The 23,372-nt window shown below is 37.2% G+C and overlaps 1 protein-coding gene across 1 annotated transcript in view; it reads right to left on the bottom strand.

Annotated features, from left to right (window-relative positions):
• Positions 1 to 3,126: 3,126 nt before the first annotated feature.
• The window catches only part of JADE2 (jade family PHD finger 2), a 108,589-nt gene continuing 88,343 nt past the window's right edge, over positions 3,127 to 23,372 (bottom strand). Inside the window, exons 9-12 of the mRNA XM_053461831.1 lie at positions 21,209 to 21,682; positions 12,612 to 12,729; positions 7,785 to 7,913; positions 3,127 to 4,018 (exon numbers count right to left, since the gene is read on the bottom strand). Of these exons, the coding sequence (XP_053317806.1) occupies positions 3,144 to 4,018; positions 7,785 to 7,913; positions 12,612 to 12,729; positions 21,209 to 21,682 (1,596 nt within the window). The 3' untranslated portion in view covers positions 3,127 to 3,143. The remainder of the gene's footprint in view (positions 4,019 to 7,784; positions 7,914 to 12,611; positions 12,730 to 21,208; positions 21,683 to 23,372) is intronic.

Below are 23,372 nucleotides of genomic sequence, written 5' to 3'. Positions count from 1 at the left end.
AATGTAGTAGAAAATCTACAATGTCATAACAGGCATAAAACCAGTTTTGCTTGAGCATCAGTTTCTTGTTTTTGTTTTTTGTATTGTTTAATAAGATGTAACTGTAAGAATGAAATATTATACACATGTACAATTGTGACCTCTCCAAAATGGCTGGTAATGACTGTTCCCAAACTTATTTAAGAAAGCCTCCACTGGTTCATTGAAATAAAAACAGCAGGGGGCACAGTCACTACAGACATTTCCACTGAAATAATGGGATTCTCATTGCTGGGTTCTGTGAGCTCACTTGGTTTTAGATATCTATTATGTGTGTGATCTTCAAATTTATGCTACTGTCCAGTTTATTGTTTTTACTTCTTAAGTTGTAAAAGTATTCTTTGGCATCCATTTAAATGTGTTTTGTCTGTCTGATATATTTGCGGCATGTGTGTGTGTTTTTTTTGTGGAAAGGTAGTGTGGAATGCAGAAGGGTCCAGTATTTGAAGAAAAAAATATATATATTTTTTTGTTGTTTGAGTATATCTTACCTTTGGTTTCCCTGAGCTCACATTGAGGTCATGCTATTTGATAAAAACATTCAATATAACAGTGACCTTTTTAAAGAGAGGATGAAAGATACAATTGCAAACACCATACTTACTTCATTAATTGGTTGTCTGCACAAAAACAACTGTTTAAGGCTTGAAAGGGACTTTTAAACTGTGATGTTGTAGCCATTATTTGCCTATTGTCCTCGTCGTTTCACATTTTTGCAATGTCCATGTGAAAACAAAATTCCTGGTGACCATATTGAAACTAATTGCTGCTGAGCCACATCTAAATGGACCTTTACAGCAGCACGTAGTTCATGCGTCTACATCCCTCCAGAGAAAAGCACATACTGTACTGGCCAGAATATACACTCTCCATATATAAGTCATGCATTTAAATCTGAATACACAGTAAGTACGGTAAAGTTCGCATTATAAACCACGTGCTACCTTTACTGTATATAAATCTGGGAAAAGGTGAGACTTATATGCAGGCCAATATAGCATTTTTCTTTCAAACTTTAAGTCAAACATTAAAAACAATTATACAATAGATAACAGTAGGGGGTCATCTTAACACTTTAGAACACAGGTTGGCTACACAAAACTTTTGACTTAAGTCTTTTACAGATCTTTGAAAAATGTAAGTGCAAACGAGATAAAGACCTGAGACATATACATCTATACATTTGAAGCGAATACAGATATATCAAGGAACAATGTTTGAAGCTGGTAGTTGGTATGAGCCCTATGAAATGAGTAAGGGGTATCTCACTTTTAATGACAAAAGGCTAAAATTGTTAGATACAATTTAAATGGTTCATAAAGTTGGAAGCGCTGCAGTAGCTTAATTTGTTTTTATACAAAGTTAACATTGTACTTTAGCACAATGGGGTCCATTATTTCAAAATTACCAGAGTTTGATAACAAGCAGCTACATTAATATTGTGTAACAAATACAGAGTGAACAACACTTAACATCTATACTGTGAGAGAGAGCAGCTGTCAATTGCTCTGTCATCCCAACAAATGAGGGGTTAACTGTCTCTGCATCAGGGGAGTCCCCCGGTTCCTTGGAGTGAATAGGAAGCGCTAGAACAAGTAACATTTTATGGAATTAGTTAACAATGCCACAGGTTCTGTACAGTGCAGGCCTACTCAGCATCAGGCCCTATGTGGAGAGTTTATGCCCAAACTCACCGTCTGAAAATGTGAGAGGAACCCAAGCTGCCATATTGTAATCAGCAGATTAATTGCAAGATCCTTGCATAACTTACATAAGAGTACCCAATGCACTACCGCAATGATGCTATTATTGTTATTATTATGAACAAACCCTGGGTCCACACTCTCTTTGGAACTGGAAATTCTGTACTTCTATAGGTCTATCGTTCCAAAACTGTTTTTTGAAACCTTGACAATGTGTATCCTATTCCTACACAGAGTGCATTAACAATCGTTTCCTGATTTAGGGAACCCATAGATAACACTGGGTGAGATTATACAGGACTGGTTGTGGTCTCTTACCCTAATGTTTATTGTTTGTGTTATCAATAAAGGATAAATACACATTTACCGTACAATATGGTGTCTACCAACAGTACAGAATCTCACCCTACGTTTCTCTGACAATGCATGGGTGGCTTAAAATGTTTTAGTAGAAAAAAGTCCTATAATTTCCCATCTCAGCCTAGTTTGTCCACCTGAGCAAATAATTCCAACTATTCCAGCTATTAGTGGGTTAAGCTTGGATGAATATCCCAATGGCCATATTCATGAAAAGGAGAGCCTTATCTGGCTAATATAGTGCTGCTACCTATACCTCTATGTATGAGCAATATTCAGCCCTGGACGGAAGATGAAAAGATGACAAAATCAGGTGCACGTTCCTTCACCTATAAGTGCTTTCTTCAAATAAGCTTTTTGTGCTTTATACATTTTTTTTCTTTTGTTTGCTTATTCTACTACTAAAAGTTGTCTTCCTTCCTCTTCTGTAGGTGTCTTTAAACACTACAATTGACTTGTGTCCCTGTTTCCATAATATAATGCCCATTAAACTGAAGAGAATATCCTCAAAGGCTAAAACCCTCATCATATGTGACACCCTGCTATGGAACAGTAAGTCCCTTAATGCACAAGTTTGCATTTGTTGGAAAATGCATGTCAACTACAAAGGGGCAACCAGAGTACAATCAACTAGGTTTGTGGGGTATGTGTATACATACACACACACACACACACACACACTAACAACCACCCCTACATCTCTAAATATATATATGTATGTATGTATGTATGTATGTACCTTGGCCAGGCACATTCTTATGATATTTAGGTGCCAGGGAGGCATAAGCTCAATAAGTACAGTTTTAGATGCCATAACTACCTGATTTGTGTGAATTATCCAGCCCTGATGTGTACTAATTTATAATTTATGAATGTATATATACAAAAACACACACACACACATATATACATACATGTCAGTGTGTGTGTGTAAATGTATATACTGTATATCCTACACAGCTTACAAATAAAAACAGATTAAAGCTGGAAATGGCATATCATCTTAGGCCTCAAAATATCATCATAATTTCTTTTTCTGGAGAATTAGGATGCCAAAATGCTCATTCTGACAATGTCGTCATTTGATGAATCAAACTTGTTAAGATGCACTCTTCTTTGAGTCGAATCCTCTTCTGAGTCGGTCATCTCTGCATCTGAATAATAGCCATCGGTCTCATTGTCCAAATGTGATTTTAACTTAGGTGCTTCACTGACTTGAGGCTCGTTGGCCATCTCTTTATTTTCACAGTGGACATCCTTGCTCTTAACCCCAGCTTTAGATAACCTCAATCTCATAGTTGTTGTTGCACAACCAAGTGAATCAGGCACTTTAACAGGAGAATTACACTCAGGCTGAGAATATTTTAGTGTCTTTTTTTCACTACCTGCTGGATTCCGCTCTGCTAACCTATGGGATCCATCTGCTTTCTCTGTACGTGTATGTAAAGTCTTTTTTGAGGTTTTCTTTTCACCTTGTACTTTTCGGCAAACTGGTACCTTTGACAATCCTTTACCTATTTTATTAGCTTTGGAGTTCTGGTTGAGAGGCTTTTCACTTTCATCTGAGAAATATTTAAGGTTTTCCCAGTGAACCAGCTCTTCATGGTCCCCCTTTAGTACAGAGCATTGACTATTTTTTGGGAGCTTTTTTTTACCATTCATCTTTGTTTTGCTTCTAACTTTCTTCACAGTCTCATTCTGTTTAAAAGGAGATTTCAGGGAGTTATCGACCATTAAGCTTAATAAGGCTTTTTCATCTTGTAGGAGCTCTTCAGAAAGAAGGCCTGGAGTGTCATCTTCATGGTGACCGTTGTTTAAGGACCACTGACTCATTGCCATGTTCTCAGTAGTTATTTGAACTGATTGAGCCAACCAGCTGCTAAAAAATGTTCCATCTATGGGGAAAGATGTTGATAAACCTGCAAAGACAAAGATACAACATGTAGTTGAATAAAGATGACATAAAACTCATTATTAACAAATTGTAACAAAGAAAAGAGAATTTCATTGTCATTCAAACTGTATATACATCATACATTTTCCATTACTGATGAGCTTGCACAAATCATACACTATTTTGTTCAGGAGAAGGAGGGCCTTCTTTTAAAGTCATAGAAATACATAACACATAATAATTATTCGTGATAATAGATTAAACAACCCTACAAAAGTTTTTTGCAATTTTGCTTACATTTTCTTCTTTATTATAAGTGCAATAGTTGAATGCTGAGCCAATTTATGTTCAGCAATATATCTCCTGATTGTAGTCATACCCTACATACATATTTTATATGTTCCAGGGGGCCATATCTATGCTTTATATATGTGATCAGCAGGCAGAGTTCCATAGTCCTGCATTGTAGATTGCAATGATTGCGATCAGCCAGCAGGAGGAGCAATGGACAAGCTCAGGCCTAAAGTAAATGTCTGGTGGGTGTCAGCAGTGACACCTACCAGAAGGTAATGCCTGATCACATGATGGGCATTCCTTGAATAAGGGAGTACCAACGCTGGCTGGATGCTGGCTTCTGCTGACAAGAAAGCGTCCAGACTGTCGACAATGTCAGGAAGTAACTGTACTTACTAATAGGCTTCTTGCCATAGCTAAGAATAAAATTACACCAGATCAAAAAACACCTTCTTTCCCTTGCAAATTACATTACTACTAAAATATACAGGTATCAGGCAGACATTGTTTTATAACATACAAAATATTGAGGAACAGGCTTCCTTTGTGAGTTTAATTCAACAAAATACACCATTTGTAAATAATCAATCCGGGGATTAACAGATTGGATTTGGCTTTATGCCTTACTCCTTTAAAGGATTGCAATATTATGTGCGCAGTGTACCATGTTTACCTTTCAAAAATTATTATTCATTTGGTATCAGTGGTGACTTAACAGAGGGTAATATCCAACTTTCACATTGTGCTAGGCAAGTTGCATTTTTTTTAGTAAGCAGGCACTAGGTAGTCCTTACCTACAATGACCAACTGTGTTCAGAGAATGTGTAAGAACTGAGTAAGAGTGTAATATGTACAAATGTGTGTGGATTGCTTCTGTATAAAATATAACTTCATATATTGCATTGTAGTGGCAGACATGTGCTCTGTGCACTAGGTGACCTATAAAGAGAATTGTAGTGAACATGTTGAAATAAATAAATAACTGTAGAGGATCTTGTCATTCACATGTATGTGCATGATCAGACCATGTCAACCTTCTCAGAACAGCCTGATTATTTCTGAAGATTTAATCTGTATAGAGATGACCTTTCTACAGTACTTGGCATTGGCTTTAAACATTCATTTTCAAGTCTTATCTGTGTTTTTCTTTACACATAAATATGGTGATAGCAAAACGTAGGTTATGAAAAACAATTACTGCCGTTAGCTATGGGTGCTAATGGAGCTATTGTTATTCTTTCTAGAATTCATAAACAAGCAGTGTACAGATGTCTGACAGCTTGACATTTTCTTGAAATCAAATGGGATAAGTACATTTGACAATAGTTAAACCATGAAAAGAATGCTTGTCTTATATTTAACGCAAATATCTAGAGAGGCGTCTGAAGAGTCACATATTTTCTAAAAGATAAGTACAAGTGAAATGGGCTATCCTAGAATAAAACTAAAGAAGAAAATTAGACCAATTTAGCAGCCAATAAGGATAAAATATAATTAATAATTAAGCATTTTTTTTCTAAAGGTTTCATCATATTTTATACTTTTTAATGGTAAATGATATCATACAATCAAAACAATGACATCTAAAGAAAGCCCTTCTTGTTCTAAAAAAACCCAATATATAACTTGTGGGTTCATTAAACGAGAAAGAAGAAAATTACTGCTAAACATGAGCACCACAGAAATGTTAAAACAGCCTTTGTCACGAAGGGTACAAAAACTAAAATTAGCCATTGTCACGAAGGGGTTAATATTGTGTAGGTTCCCCTTTTGCCGCCAAATCAGCCCTGACCCATTGAGGCATGGACTCCACTAATATATCCCACCCACTGAAACCCCCATGATAACAAGATTACGAGTGTTATTCACTTCACCTGTCAATGGTCATAATGTTATGGCTAATCGGTGTATATATGAATGTCCCTAATGTTTATATGAGTGTGTCAGTGTTTTTATAAACTTCTAACAATAGAAGGACAAAAAAAGTAGTGTAGTAGAAAAGTAGATTTGTGAAGGAGACTGACAACAACAAAATGGATAACATAAAACAATGAAAAGTAAATCATGTGCAATTTTTGTCTCAGTGGTATATTTACCTTTAGGGCCATCCTAGGCCCAACCTAGGGCAGTGCCCCAAGTCCCCTCCACCTGCGTGGTCGCCATCTCCGGTACAATGAAAGGCACTATGTGCCTTTAATAAACGGAGTGCTGGGATATGACGTCATATCCTGTTGTACTTTATCATAAAGGCATGCAGTTCCTTTTAATAAAGTCTATGGAGGCCGTGCCGGCTCAGCACATGGCCATAGGGTAAATAGGCTGTTGGAGAGATGAAAGATCTTTCTTGTAACTGTCCCACTGCGTGGCAGGACACCAGGGGGCTTGGTAACCCTTCACTGCCAAGCTTGAAAGGTGTCTAGAAAAATATTGTTTTATATTTATCACAACAATAACATGATTTAAAAATAACATAACAACAATGAAAGCTTTGTGTCAGGGAGCTATGTAATGCATATATTATGCTGTGGATTTGCAGAGTTCAAAACCCCACAACTTCACTATGTGTTATGAAGGATCAGCCCTGGTGAGTTTCTCCTGCAGGAAGTTCAGAACTTATCCTGGACAAGTCCACTCTCCTGAGTTCAGTGCTTGCGCTTTGGTTTTCTTTTCAAGAGGTAATAATCTAAAAGTAGATGGTCTGAGGCTTAGATGTAATGTATGGAAGGTTTACTTTCCAGAGAGGGTAGGTAACTTTAATAACCTCCCAGCAGAAGTGGTAGAGGTTAACAGCAAATTCATTTTTAACATGCATGGGAAATGCATATGGTTAAGCGCTTAAACTCCCTAACATAACTATGCATTATTAAGGGCCAAACGGAGTGGGTGTTCCTTGACAAGAGGAGCTAAACATACATTATCGATGTAACTTACTTTAATCTACTCATTTACTATGCGTTATGCAGGGCCAGTGGAGCTCTTCTTGGAGAAGCCATTCACTGGGCATGACCTCTTATAATGCATAAGGAAGTCTGGGAGTTAAACTGCTGCACTCTTCTGCAATTTGTATGTGTAATGTAAGGCCAACTTACCAGGATTGACCTTTCTTAATGAATAAAATAGGGGAAGAGGTGAAACCTTCTCCATCTATGCCTCATAAACTCCTTATAGTTTTGCTAAGACACGATTCACTAATTGTGGATGGTTGCCAGGGATAAACATGCTTCTTACAGTAGAGATACATAAATGGATTGTCTAGAAAATATTGCTATTAAAATAGTTGACAGCACAATTCATTAAAACAATAAATGTGTTTTGTTATGGCTTACAATATATTCATCCTACACAATATTTCTGAAAGGGCCAAGGGGTGCTTAAAAGGTTACTACATCATTTTTGTAAATTGGTGGCTTTCGGAATTTGAAACATGTATGCCATTGTACTCCATTTCTATGTCGGTGGCATTGACTATTGCATGTTGACCCTGCAGTTTGTCTTACCTAATTGTCCCAGAACAGAACCATTCCCTGTTTTCATTTCGTCCTTCTTCTCAGGGCTGCTCTTTCTGCTATCTCTACCTTTTCTTTTAGGGTCAGTCTTTTTACCCTTTGTCTTCTTCTTGGATTTTTCTGTTGGAAAAAAAAAACATAAAATAATAAAAGAAGGCTTATAGATATGGGTAGTCCATAATTTTACAACATTTTTATAACAGCACATTTACCGAACTGCAAGAACATACACTTATACTGTTACATATAATGGTACGTTGATTGATGTTAAAATTATTTAACAAAAATGTATTGGACAATGTCAAATCCCTGTCAAAATGGTTGAGTTACAGTGTGAGAAGCTGTCCAATGCTTCTTCAAATATACCTAATTTCAGTACTAGTAACTATTGGTATAATGCAGAAGATAATGAAAAGAACACGCAACATGCAAGCATTGAAGCCAAGCAGTTGACTTTTCTTGGAATCAGTTTATTTTTCTGGGTAAGTCATTGGCCCGCATTAAGTATACTGCAGATATGACTTCTTCTTGCCAATGAAACGACAAATTTGACTTTGCATTAATGTGAATGTTAAGAAAATGATGCTTCAGCTTCAACTGAAAAGTTGATGACATACTTGCAATAGTATCTTTTATCTGGGACAATTTATTATTGATCAGTTTAGCTAATTAAAACAAAACAAGCAATGATATACAGTACATATATATATATATATATATATATATATATATATATATATAATAAAGAAATACTACTTTTTCACATCACACATTATCCAAACACTAGTTTTTCCATTTAAACATCTCTATATTAAAAGGTCATGAGTCTCAACACTAGAACACATTAATAAATAACAAAGATAAATCTTGCTTTAAAAACATTGCAAGGACAATTTGTGACAGCTGGCACACATATATCCACACTTCTCATTTTTTGTTTTTATTCTTCAACCTTAGTCACACTTCAAGCTCAATAAACTAGTAGGAGAGTCATTCATCTTGGCTAAATGTACTGTAAATAATTAGCCATTTCAAAAATTAGCTTTAAAAAAATGCATACAGAATTCCCAACCAAGATTTACGAAAACAAAATATTAAATGTTGAAGCATATAATGTAGCATATAAATTCACAATTTCTTTCCATGGGGAATGGTGGCTGAAATAACTTTACATTCCAAGGATCCTTATAATAGCCCATTGTATTTATCAAGTAGCGTGGTCAATATATATATATTTTTTTTCATGGTATTTTTGAATACACAATCACTTGATAAGTTAATTAGCAATGGAAAAATCAAAATAATTTAAAAAATATTTCAAACCCTTTTACAAATAACACAAATTACTGCCTGTACTACTCTATGAATTACAGGTATCCAGCTGCTTTGTGTCACTCAATTTCTGTTGTTCTTAGATTAACATTATTTCCAGTCCTTATGTATTCAGTATCAGCCACCATATTTGGCACTTGGTCCATATTACATTTATTATGATTACCAAACAGTAGAATGTAAGGTTTGGGAAGTGGCAGATCCTTGTAATCCTTAGTAGCAACCTACATCTTGTTTTTCCTTTTCATCTACATTACATGTTAGTGCAACAATGGGTCTATTTCTGAGAAAGAAAGGAAAAAATGCTTCCAAGTTGCAGGTCTTCCAGCAAAAAAACCAAGGATAGTAAACAGAGATTTTGACAGATGGGATAACTCAAAGTAATATTTTGTCTGGTCTCTCTAAACCAGACTGTCTGCTGAGGAAACCAAAACATGTGACCATCTAGGAATCTCTTCCAAACCCACAAACACTACTGCCCGGACATACAACAAGCCAGTGAGATGTGCCTTTGGAAAAACTGAATTTCTAGTTCAAATGCTGCCATCAACAAGGGGAAGGAGAGAAATTTATGAAATGTGAAACCCTTTTCACCTGAAAGAAGGGATTTTATCATCTTAGGTGGGGCCTAAGTGACAAGGAGCTCTCTCTCAGTAAATTGAAACAACAGGTTAACTTTCTTGATACTGGCATAAGCAGCACAGATAGACAACTGCTAGATGTTTGCTAGTGGGCCAGATGCAGCTTTCAGAACATAGAAATATAAACTTGGCATCGGATATCTATAATTACCAGCTAAAGAAGAGGAGAAGATGTAAGAATGCAGAAATGAGGTCTAAGAAATAGCATGCAACCACAGAATATATTATTGGTTATAAAGTATCAGGGTGGTAGATGTGGGATCAGACACAAGTGTTCGGTTCTCCAGTTCTCAGAGTAACGGTGCTCCTCCAGGAAGAACCATATCACCAGCCATGACACAACACACTGAGTCAGGATGCTCACACATTCAACAATGCAGAATACACAACAGAGGGGAAGGGATTAAGGAAGCAACATTTAAACATAGACTAGAAGGTTCTTCCACCTGAATACACACAGAAATGGAAACAAGAGGGTGAAGATAGCAAATATTACAATTTAACCCCTGCAGTAATCCTCTTAAAATGGGGATCCAACATATGTTACAGATATTAACTGAAATCATACAAATGAGATTTGCTAATTCCGATCTTCAGAATTTAGAACATTCAACAGGGCTGCCTGCATATCATGCAGAACATGATAGCGTTTTAAGGGACACATTTGTATATATTTATGAAAGTTCCCAGTGTATTGTATGTTTTTTTTTTTTTTTTTTTATTTGTTTGGGAAGAATGTACCAGTACATTTCTCAGTTTCATTGTATGATGTATGTAAATCAAACAAAGCATGTTTGCCTACTTCACTTACAGTATATGAACAAAAGTACTGGGACACCTGACCATTAGACCAACAGGTAATTTTATGACATTGGATTCTAAATACATAGACATTACTATGTAGTTGGCCTCTTCTTCGCAGCTATAACAGCTTCCACTCTTCTGGGAAAGCTTTCCAAAGATATTTGGAGTGTTTCTGTTGGAATTTTTGCCCATTCATCCTGTACAGCATTTGTGAGGTCGGGCACTGATGTTGGATGAGACAGCCTGGCTCACAATCTCCGTTCCAGTTTATCCCAAAGGTGTTCACTGGGGTTGAGGTCAGGGCTCTGTACGGGCCAGTCAGGTTTTTGTACACCAAACCCATGCAACCATGTCTTTATGGACTTTGCTTTGTGCACTGGGGCACAGTCATGGTGGGATAGAAAATGGCCTTCCTCAAACTCTTGCCACAATGTTGGAAGCATAGCATTGTCCAAATGTCTTGGTATGTTGAAGGATTAAGATTTCCCTTCACTGTAAGTAAGTGGCCTAGCCCAACCCCTGAAAAACAGCCCAATACCATTATCCCTGCTCCACCAAACTTTAGAGTTAAAACAATATAATCTGGCAGGTAACATTCTCCTGGCATCCTCCAAACACAAACTCGCTCATTAGACTGCCAAAAAGTGTTTCCACTGGCGTCCAGAGTTCAGTGGCATCGTGCTTTACACCACTTGATCCAATGCTTGCCATTGTACTTGGTGATGTAAAGATTGCATGCAGCTGCTGGGCCATGGAAACCCATTCCACGAAGCTCACGCAACATAGTTTTTATGTTGATATTAACGCCAATGGAAGTTTGGAACTCGTCAGGTATGGAATCAGTTGCTACTGTTCCTAAACGCTTCCACTTTCCAATAATAGCACTTACAGTTGCCTGTGGAATATCTAGTAGGACAAACAAACTGACTTATTGCAAAGGTGGCATCCTATCACAGTACCACAGTCGAATTCACTAGCTCTTCAGAATGACCCTTTTTTTTTTTTTTTTTTTACAGACTGCATGGCTAGGTGCTTGATTTTATCTGGCAATGGGTCTGATTTAAACACCTAAATTCAATTATTAAGAGGTACGTCCCAATACTTTCCATATAGTGTATTTTGGAATAATTTCTGAAACAAAATTCTAAATGATTCTATTCATTCTTTTGGTATGGAAACCTGGGGGTATTTTGTAAACAAAAATACCTTTAGGAAAGGATACTATTAAATTAACTATACAACTGACATTTTTTAAACTGACTGGGGGACATTCAAAGATCTTGGCGGAGTTTATTTTTATTGTCAGTAGTGTATTCTGGTCAGGCTCACTGTATTACCATTATTTAAGACTGATTAAAGAAAGGAGATCACTTGTCTTCCCCAAGCGGCCCACTACAACTAACAGCCCTGGGTTAGTCCAAGGGCAGCGCCATAGCCAAAGAGAGTCATAAACGGAGACATGAGCCATACTTTTTTTTTTTTGGTGAAAAAGGTGCAGACACATAGCAGGCTAGCATAGAGTGTCATGTACTAGCATAGAGTGTCATTTTTATGGGTATTTATTGTGTTTTTATTATTTTTATTTATTTAGTGGTATAATACGATTACACGCATACATTACCTTTATCATACAATGAAAAACTAGTTAAAAAGTGTAAAGAATTTAATTGATATAAAATATTCTCACTCCTTAGTTTATCATTACAAGTAAAGAAGGAAACTCTGAGGTCTTGAAGCTTATATAACTCTTTAAATGCTCTGTGAATGCAGGTATCACACACACCTTAACTCTTCTCTCAATGTGATTCAGGAACCAACATTTTTGTGTTCATATTCTTTGGTGAATCATTTACACAAAACTTTAATATATGTTACTGGCCAAAGGAAATAAATAAACCAAATAACAGGAAAAAATTGATTTCTTCTTGCTTATGGCAGTAATACAACATTCAATCAACAGTAGGCCTTTTAATAAGTTTGGTAAGTTAAAACAAACAAAAATGTTCTGCATTATTAAATAGTATTGGCTCGAGTTCCTTACCGTTATGAAGATCCTTCTCAATGAGCTTCATTTGTAGATGAAATATTTGCTCCTCAAGTTTGCAAATGGAGTGTTTCATTTTTTCCCGCTTGGTCACCATATAACACAGGTTTCTTACCTGTTAATGCAATTATCAACATAATTGTTTAGGAAAATTTACCAAAGATAAGCATTTTTGAACATCCCAGGTTTATAAATCAATAAATGTGTTTACAGAAAAAAAACCCGATATATTATAGCTATATATAATATAACAGAAACAAAAAAATACATCCATAATATGATACTCGCAGCTAGGGCTCTGATTATTCAGTATTTCTATTGATTCAAGGCTGCACTACTTTTGAAAGTGGTAATCTATTATTATTATTAGTGGAGAAAAGTATAAAAAAATAAACTAAATACATGACAGAAAAAATTGCATAAAGAAGAGATGTCAGGCGAGTTCAACAACCTGGTATCACTATCCATTATCAAGTGCAAAGTGAGCATCTCCAGCAAGAAAGAGTTGAGTAATGTACAGGTAACATGTGCAATCTCTTCACCTCCACTTGATTTAACTAGGCCTAATGTAATTACATTACAAGGAAGCACAGGATAAAAAAGCCAAAACCAAAAAAGCAAGGCTCTGCATTTTACTAGAAATTTCAGAACATGACAAATTTAAACTCCTAGGTTAATGAAATAAAGCCCCAATATATTTGATCTCTTTCACCCTGATTTCCCCTTCAACATTTCTGGGAGGCAGGCCCGGCCCAAAACTTAATGCCACCTGGGGCGAAATTTAAAATGCCGCCCCCCCGGCCGACGCTGGGGGGGCGTCATTTTAAACTTCGCCGGCGCCATTGTCTACCCTCCCTATTATCTACCCTATCCCCCCCCCTTTGTACTTACCTTTAAACAGTCCTGCGGCGAGTCTCCCTGCTCTGCCACGGTGCCGGCTTGTAATGCTGAGTGCCAGAAACTGACGTCACTTCCGGCGCTCAGCATTACAAGCCGGCACCGAGACCGAGCTAGAGGGCTCGCAGAGGAGAGAGAGGGGCGCCGAGCGGGTAAGCGAAAACCACTCGGTGCCCCTCTCTCTCCTCCACTTTAAACAAAAAAGCGAGATGAAAAGTACTTTTAATGGAGGAAGTGGTTATTTCACAGAGGAAGTTGTAGGTTGATTGAGCAAATATGATAAACATAAGGTACTGTGATTCAGTTGCTAGTGTAATTAAGGCATACATGTGATTGACAATGGATGCAATATGTTTGGGGTAATATGACAGAGGGAAATGTGAAGAGGATAATGTAATGGAAGATAGTATAAGACCAAAATATACAAAAAATGGGGTAAGGTACTTATAGCACCAAAGGGAGCAGGTGAAGGGTAGTGTGTGCTTGTAGTGTGCAGATATCCAAGTGAGAAAAAAAGGACACAGTGCTCAGGTAATACAGTAGAAAACTACTTTGCCCTCTTAAGGACTGAGGACGTAGGGATGTACGTCAGCAAAATACTGGTCCTTAAGGACCAAGAACGTATCCCTACGTCATGGGGTTTTGACACCGGCAGGGTTAAATCCTTGCTGGTAACCAGAGATCTGGCAGCCCCCTGACAGTTGGGGCCAAAATGTGTGGCCTCGAGCTTTCAGATCGAATGTAATGGCGCTCTAATAGGGTACCGTTACATTCGAAAAGGATTTAAATGCCTGAACCTCCGTTTGAGCACTTCCTTGCTGCAACATAATCGCCGGGGAAACCTTGTGATGCGGCAGGGAATCTATATATAGAGACCTTGATCGGTCCCCTGCCACTGTAAGTCAGTATGCATGCAGGTATGTTGAGCTGTCACAGTGCTGCACACAGCGATCAGAGGGCTCTCCATAGGATTTCCCAGACTGGTGTAGAGGGGAACAACACAGGGGAACCCTGTTAGAATATTCTTTGTCTTGAATATCTAAACTTCTCCAGCGATCAAACAGCAACCAAGACCACAGCTTCTATGTCTTATTAATCAGATTTATTCGATAACAAATTATCAATTCATACAGTACCGATGCTGGAACAAATGGTGATAAAAGGTACTGTAGGCTCAATATTCTTGGTGAGATGAAGGTGAGAGCGTAGAAAGAGCGTAGAAAGAGAGCTTGCCCTTGTAATCATGCCTATTTATACTCTTTTACATTTGGTTAGGGTATACGTTAAGGAATCCTATTGGAACAGTCATATGATACACCGGCATTCCACAGAAGACCCTCTAAGCTACGTCACTTAATTGATACCATATGTTCCTAGCACTCAAGTTGCATTGAGGCCTAAAATGTGCAGAACAAAATAAAAGTATAAAAATGATTTCTTACAAACCCTAAAGGTAAACCCGACCGATTGCTGTGCTGGGAACCATAACAAGTAGAGTGACGAAAAAATGATTTGATCCCCTGCTGATTTTGTACATTTGCCCACTGATAAAGGCATGATCAGTCTATAATTTTAATGATAGGTTTATTTGAAAAGTGAGAGACAGAATAACAACAAAAATCCACAATGACGCATTTCAAATAAGTTATAAATTAATTTGCATTTTACAAAACCAGCAGGGGATCAAATAATTTCTTCCTTTACTGTATTGTCAGCAGTGATATCACAGGAAATCCCCTGTGCTCATAGAGATCCGTGGAGTCATAAAGACTCCAAAGTGGATCTAAAAAACATTGATCAATAGAGATAGAGAACAAATAAAATGCAATAAAAACAGTAAAAAATTAAAAATATGAAAATAAATTGTTTACATAAATCAATTAAAAAATAGAAATATAAAAAAATCACTGATGGCTGTTTTAAGGAAAAAAAGAACATGGTGTAATTTGAATTGGAGCAGCTAAACTAATTTGGGAGAGATTATTGAAAATAGTGGGTTTTTTTCTGAAGTCAATTATTTTCTGGGCAAGAATTGTGGTATTTTCACACTTTCCATGCACTAATAATACCACTAGCCTTTCTCAAAGTTTGTGGTAGTATTTTTGCATAATAAATTATTACCACTAGTAGTAGAATAAGTGCATGGAAAGTCTTAAGATATCGCCATTAGAAATACCCTTGGGTGTTTAGTTTTTGAAAATATATGGTTTGATCTGGTAAATTGAATTGGCTGGCTTTAAAGATGTCCCAAAAAGGAAATGTGGGCAGGATGACTAGATGTCAAAATTCCAAGTTGAAATACTAGATTGTGCATGTCCCAAATGTGGCCTTTAAGCCCCCAAACAGCCCAACAAATACATGCATTGGTGGTATCACTGCACAACATTGGGGTGTTGTTTTGAAATTACATATACCAGGAACTGTAAATTTATACCTGAAGTACAATTTGTGTAAAAACCTCTCCCCACAAAAAAACTAAAATAAATCCCTACTGGAAATTTTTACAAAGGGTTGTGGTAAAATGAGTGCATGGAAAGAGTTAAAATACCAGCATTTGAATTATTCTGGGGTGTCTAGTTTTTAGAAATATATGAGGGTAAATTAAATTGGTTGCCTTCAAAGATGTCCCAAATAGGACACATGGGCAGAATGAGCAGATTTGAAAAAAAAATCAAATACCAAACCGCAACTTGTATAAATTGCAGAAAAAAATGAAGTCATAAAAACATTGGATGTTCCTAAAATCAGGACAACTGTAGAATCTACTTAGTAGGTTTTTTTCATTAGTGTTTATAGATGAGTAAAAGTTTTCAAATAAAAGTAAGAAAAAAGTGTTTTTTTCACCATATTTTATTATTTCTCTTACAGTAAATTTTATATGATCAAAACAATGCCATCTAAAGAAAGCCCTTCTTGCCCCCCAACAATTTATAATTTATGTGGGTACACTAAAAGAGAGAGAAAATTACAGCTAAACACGAGCCCCACAAAAATGTTAAAACAGCCTCGGTCACAAAGAGTACAAAGAAATAAATCAGCCTGGTCCTTAAGAGGTTAATACATATATTGACAGCGCTCCCAAAAAACACTTTAATTTCAGAGCAAGCATCCAACCAGGGGCTGTATACTTTGAGCTTGGTTGCTCCAAAACATTATTTTTTTAAGGGTCTGCTGTCAAGATAGGCATTAAAGTTGTTTTTCCACTGCAATACCTTTGCACTTTGTCTTTTTTATGACATGGAAGATAGGGTAATAGGGTGAAGGTATAGGAATCATTATTGAGTGCACTCTAGGTATTTCTGTTACACCACTGATTAAATGTGACTGTCCCCATCTTGCTAATTTTGCCATAATTGCTGTTCCTTAATCTGTCCTATTAATGAGTATTTACTTTTCCTGAAAGACGCTGGTGCAGGAGCTCCAGAGCAAAACTGCTGTCAGCAAATGTGGAAATAAAACACTGCTCAAAGCTCCATTAGAGGCAACGCTGCTGGGAGGAAATCTTAAATAACATATATTGGCATAACAATAAATAAGGAGATTATCAGGTTTAATTTGTATTTTGTCATCTGATAAAGAACTTGCAACATTATCTAACAGTCAAAAGCACTTGGCATCATTTTTCCCCTTCTTCAGTTTTACAACTTAGCAAGTGCTTAAGCTACAAGTCTTCTCGAGACATTGCATCTAGTGACCCCTTGTATACCGTATTTTCTAATGTTTTCTACTGAAACCATAGGGTCCCCTCATGCTTTTAGTTCCAACTGAAATTTGTGTAGGATGAAGATTTTCCCAGGGGTCCTTTAAGAAAATAAATGCTTATGGATTTCCACATGAACACTATTCAGTTTTGAATGTGAATAGTAAATTATACCCTAAAAAATATAAAAATGAGAAAGCCTTATAGCTGCCAAGCTGTAATTGAAGAGACTGAATGTTCGGCCCAGATAATTATTGTTCATTCAGATGTGGGGAATAAAAACTAGTAATCCCCAGGATCTGTTAACAATGAATCATTTTTACACAACTGATAAAGTAAAAGCATTTACAGGGCTATTTGTGCATAGTTACAAGAGGCTTATGACTAATTCAGTACACATCAGGGAGGCAGCTCACACACACACACACACATATATGTATGCGCATGTGTATACGGTATATCATATTCTTTGTAAAAAGGTGTGACAATCAAAGTTCAATACTTTTTATTTGTCAACCAACACTTGGGTTTGGATAAATCACTTAACTCACATCAACTCAACTATTGCAAAGTTTAAAAAAAAAAACTTAGAACAAAAAAACACAAGCAACTTGATTTATTACCAAGTTGAAGGAGGCAATGCGACCTTTGAGAACCCTCACTCTTGCCTAGTTTACTTACATAAGAATGGTGTTTAAAATATTTTAAAAAAATGCATCCTTACCTCCATTTGGTGCCCAGTGGGATGAAGGGGTTAAATTAAAATAAACCCTTGGAGTCAATTCAGTAATGTTAATCCCCATACCCTGCATAAATTAATGTCTACCACCAAAGTGTGTGTATATATCTCTCGCTATTGGATTGAGATCTGGTGACTGTGGAGGCCATTGGAGTATAGTGAACTGTACAGTGAACCAGTTGGAGATGATGTGAGCTTTGCAGGAAGTAGCCATCAGAAGATGGGTACATTGTGGTCATAAAGGGATGGACATGGTCAGCAACAATACACTTAAGACTGTCATGTTTAAACGATGCTCAACTGGTACTAAGGGGCCCAAAGTGTGCCAAGAAAATCACCCCCACACCATTACACCACCACCACCAGCCTGGACCATTGATACATGGCAGGATTGTTCCATGTTTTAACGTTGTTTACACCAAAGTCTGACCTTGCCATCTGAATATCGCAGCTGGAATCTAGAGTCATCGGACCAGGCCTCAGTTTCCTGTTCTTAGCTGACAGGAGTGGCACCCGGTGTGGTCTGCTGCAACCCAGCTGCTTCAAGGTCCGACGTGTTGTGCCTTCAGAGATGGTATTCTGCATACCTTCGTTGTAACAAGTGGTTATTTGAGTTACTGTTGCCTTTCTGTCATCTCGAACTAGTAGGCCCATTCTCCTCTGACCTCTGACATCAACAAGGCATTTTCGTCCACACAACTGCCGTTGACTGGATATTCTCTCTTTTTCGGACAATTCTCTGTAAACCCTAGAGAGGGTTGTGCGTGAAAATCCTAGTAGATCAGCAGTTTCTGAAATACTCAGACCAGGCCGTCTGGCACCAACAACCATGCCCTGCTCAAAGTCACTTAAATCTCCTTTCTTCCCAATTATGATAAACGGTTTCAACTTCAGCAAGTTGTCTTGAACACGTCTACATGCATTGTAGTTGCTGCCATTTGATTGGCTGATTAGCTACTTGTGTTAACAAACAATTGAACAGGTGTACCTACTAAAGTGGCCAGTGAGTGTATATATATCTATATATATATGTGTGTATATCTATATATATCTATATATATATCTATCTACACACACACACTCACTGGTCACTGTATTAAGTACACCTTGTTAGTTCTTCCATTCTTCGTGGCATATTTTCTACAAGGTGCTAGAAACATTCAACTGGTACTAAGGGGCCCAAAGTGTGCCAAGAATGACCCCCACACCATTACACCAACACCACCAGCCTGAGCCGTTGATACAAGGCAGGATGGATCCACTATTTTGTTGTTGTTTACACCAAAGTCTGACCCTGCCTTCTGAATGTCGCAGCTGGAATCGAGACTCATTAGATTAGGCAACGTTCTTCCACTCTTTAATTGGCCAATTTTGGTGAGCCTGTACGAATTGTAGCCTGTTTCATGTTTTTAGGTAACAGGAGTAGCACCCGGTGTGGTCTTCTGCTGTTGTAGACGGTATTCTGCATACCTTGGTTGTAACAAGTGGTTATTTGAGTTACTGTTGCCATTCTGTCATCGTGAACCAGTGTGCCCATTCTCCTCAACAAGGCTTTTTGGTCCACACAACTGCCGCTGACTGGATATTTTCTCTTTTTCAGACCATTCTCTGTAAAACCTAGTGATGGTTGTGATGAAAATCCGAGTAGATCAGCAGTTTCTGAAATACTCAGACCAGCCCATCTGGCACCAACAAGCATTCAAAGTCACTGAAATCCCCTTTCTTCCCCATTATGATGCTTGGTTTGAACTTCAGCAAGTTGTCTTGACTATGTCTGCATGCCAAAATGCATTGAATCGCTGCCATGTGATTGGCTGATTGGCTATTTGTGTTAACAAGCAATTGAACAGGTGTACCTATATATATATATATGCTTAAAACCTACTATTTGTGTGCTATCTTGTGTTGCCATCTGAGTGTTACTTACCTTTAACTTTAAAGACAACACCACCAAGCTGTTAAACCAAACTAATTTTGCTTGTAAACACAATTTGACTGGGTGTATGGACACTTTAAAAGTTCTAGCTCTGCAGTACAACTTGTGTGTGTGGACTGGCTCGCTGTATTGTAGTCCCTCATTATATCTATGTAATGGAACTAGGCAGTTTTTTTGGGGTGTTGAAGAGTATGTTGGTCTACTTGAATTCATCTGTGTGGTTAATTTTCTTTATAAACAGCTATCATTGGTAAAACATTATCACTACGTCAAATGTGCCTCTCGTGATACATCATTATTTTCTTTTACTTAACATGATATGATATAAACGCATCTCAAATAAAAAAGCAGTAAACTTGTATGACAACACGCAGAGTAAAGACAAAAAGGCTTACTAGTCTGCATCCTTTCCTCTCTGCTGTTAAACAATAGCCTTTTATTATACTTATTCACAACAATATGACTGATACTAAACAACTCATGTTAATTATTTTGTCTGGATAGCTTAGTTTTCTGTATCTGTAGGCTATTCAACACTCAACTTTTTCTAGGATATGTTTTATTATATCCTAAGTACTTTCAGTACAGATTTCTATTAACTTTATAGTTCCACACAAGAAGTCTTATAGTTATGGTTCTAGATGTAAAGTTTGTAAACTTCTGTTGCTATTTACTTCTTTGAAATCAAATAACACTCTCTTAGAAAAAAAACAACAAGAACCAATAATGGGCATTTTTCACCCTTTTTTACTCAACAGCCATATATGTGTTATATGTAGTTGCCTGTTCTGTATTGCTTCTTGCCAGGGTCGCCATCAGAAATTTTGAGGCCCCTTACAGAACAAATGGTCTGCCACCCCACCCCAAATGACCCCATCTGTGCTTTCTATGTTTTATATTGCTATGTAATATAAAACATATGAAAAGAAAACATTGCAATGTATCATATGTCTGCCCCTTAAACAGTGGTTACCAACCCAGTCATCTAGCCACAATAATAGGGCAGGATTTAGTAATTACCACATTCTGTTCCAGTACAGAGATTTATAAAACCTGAAGAGACTTGAGACAACCATGGAAATAAACTGCTGAGTAAGTTTAAGTGACCTTAGAGTGGAAATACAGTTTTCACAGTTACAGGTAAGGAAGTTGTGTTACAGAAATGTGTTGGGAAAACTGGATTAGTAAACAGAATATAAAACGTTTTTAATTGGTCTTCTGTGACTAAACCACAGTACCTATGTCTATATGTGTATGTGTATGTGTATATGTATACGATCATGGAGGTCACATACAATACAACAAATGTTTAATCCACTTACTCTTTCCAAATCCTGCCTGAGGTGTGTGAAGAGCTTTAATCTTCTGTAAAGCACATCTTGCTCTTGTTGTGCCAAGTTGTCCACTTCATCTGTTTTAGGAGTTAGAAGAGGCTTGTTGAAGTTCGCCTTTCTTTTTAACTTCCAGTATTGGAAAACAAAGTCAACCAAATTCTGGTTCACATAAAGATTTTCTGCCACATCTTCTGGCTTCACTAGTTCATAAAAGTTTTCTTCTAACTGCATAAGTTTGTGCTTCCTCAAGGTGACCTTTTCCAGATCCAGCTTCGTTTGGTCAGCTTCTTTGTCAGACAAGGATGGTCGTTGGCTTTCTGTCTTTGTGCTGCTACTGCTATGCTCCAAACAAAAGGACTTAAACTTCACTTCATCATTCTCTGCTAAAGTCGTGTGCATTTCCAGGTGGCGGTCAAATGCGCAGGTAACGTGAAAAGCGGTAATGCAGGATGGCTTGGAACACTAAAAATTACAAACAAGCAAAACGGTTGGAATCACTTCAACAAAATACATATAACTAGGGACACTTAGACATATATAATTTTAAAAAAATACTGTAAAGTACTGGTAGCAAGTCTTTATGGGATGACAGGTTCAGGAGAATATGTAACTGTTGCATATTACTTGACTGAATTTTGTATTATTAGTATAGTTATGTATTATTTTTCCTCAAAAATATATGACTAAATGCACTAAATGCAGGGCAATTGTGACCTCTGACCCTCAGTACCTCCACATGTCTCTGTGTTAGGGCGTTCCACACTTCATCTTAATGTTGTCCACCCAATGTAAGTATGTAAAAAAACAAATACTGTATATACACATATCATCTTAGGGTACATAAGATGTATAGCTTATTTTAATAATAAATGAAAGGAACAGCTGCTACTCTTAAAGCAAACGCTCATGGTTTGCTTTATCTCATGTGCACCTCAACGTGATTCTACAATAAATTTACAAAAGGTACATGATTGTCCTTTGACAAGTAGCTATTGTTATAATAAATGTATAATGCAAGGAGATAAAAAAAAGTCTGAGTAGCACTTCACTCAGAAATGCTGCCTTTTCACCTACCTGGGATTGAAAAAAATCATCAACCCACAGGGAAGTTGAGAGGAGACTTCATTTTTTTCTAGGGGCCCGTGAAGCAACGCATGTTTACGTTACTCAGACTACTGCTATTTCATTGGAGCTTTATTGGGAAACGGTGCTTGGTTTTCCACTGCCAGAACGCCAAGGTAGTGTGCATTCTTGAAGATGATTTGGAGATTAAATGCGGCAGTACTCGGTCCACGCTAACATGGACCCCTTTTAGACTGGCTGGAGAGCTAGTGTTAGCAAAGGGAGGTCAGTCTAGACTCCATGTGTTGAACATATGGACGGTAGGAGATTTTAAATTATCAGTTAAACACAGCATTAAAAGTTGGGACATTACATTTGTAAATATATCAGTGCCTTATTCCCTGAAAATAATATGTCTAGTGTCTGTTTCATCAAACAGTCTGCAATGAAAATAAAGCTGATTAATTACTTGTTAAATTATTATGTAAAACCAATAAATACATGAACAAATGTGGAAAGAATTTTGTTATTCCATTCGCAACCAAGTCCACACAGCAATTTTATGTTATAGGACATGGTGTATGCCTGACTCTCTTGATTCCTGGAATTTAATTAGAAACTAGGAAGATTCAATGTGTTTCACATAATCGGACTATGATTAATCAGTCTCACAAGTCAGATAGGTACGATTCTAATGGAGATGTGAACTTGCCTTTAATTTCGTGGGGGGGGGGGGGTCAGGTCAGCCAAAGGTCTCACACAATACAGATGTAACACATATTAGATTGCTTGCATACCATGCCAGGCTGTCTAGAAGGGATTCAAATAACACTTTATACACCATTGTGTAGCAGCACCTGAAAATTATAATGCACCTTACAAGTATACTTATTAACATTCCTCGGCATTGCTCCCAGCTCGTGCACAAATAACTTTAATTCAACTCCATCTATATAATTTAAGTATATATAAAGTGTTATGACTACAATGGGGCAAGAGAGTCACATAATTTGTGATCAAAAAATTACAGAAGAAGAAGTGAGCATCCAGCATACACCTTTTAGAAGTCAGAATTTCATAACATAAGCGG

Source organism: Spea bombifrons, chromosome 4, assembly GCF_027358695.1.
Source record: "Spea bombifrons isolate aSpeBom1 chromosome 4, aSpeBom1.2.pri, whole genome shotgun sequence".
In the NCBI taxonomy this organism is placed as follows: domain Eukaryota; kingdom Metazoa; phylum Chordata; class Amphibia; order Anura; family Pelobatidae; genus Spea; species Spea bombifrons.
The sequence above is the reverse complement of the archived record's forward strand: the minus strand, read 5'-3'. Positions and strand labels throughout refer to the sequence as shown.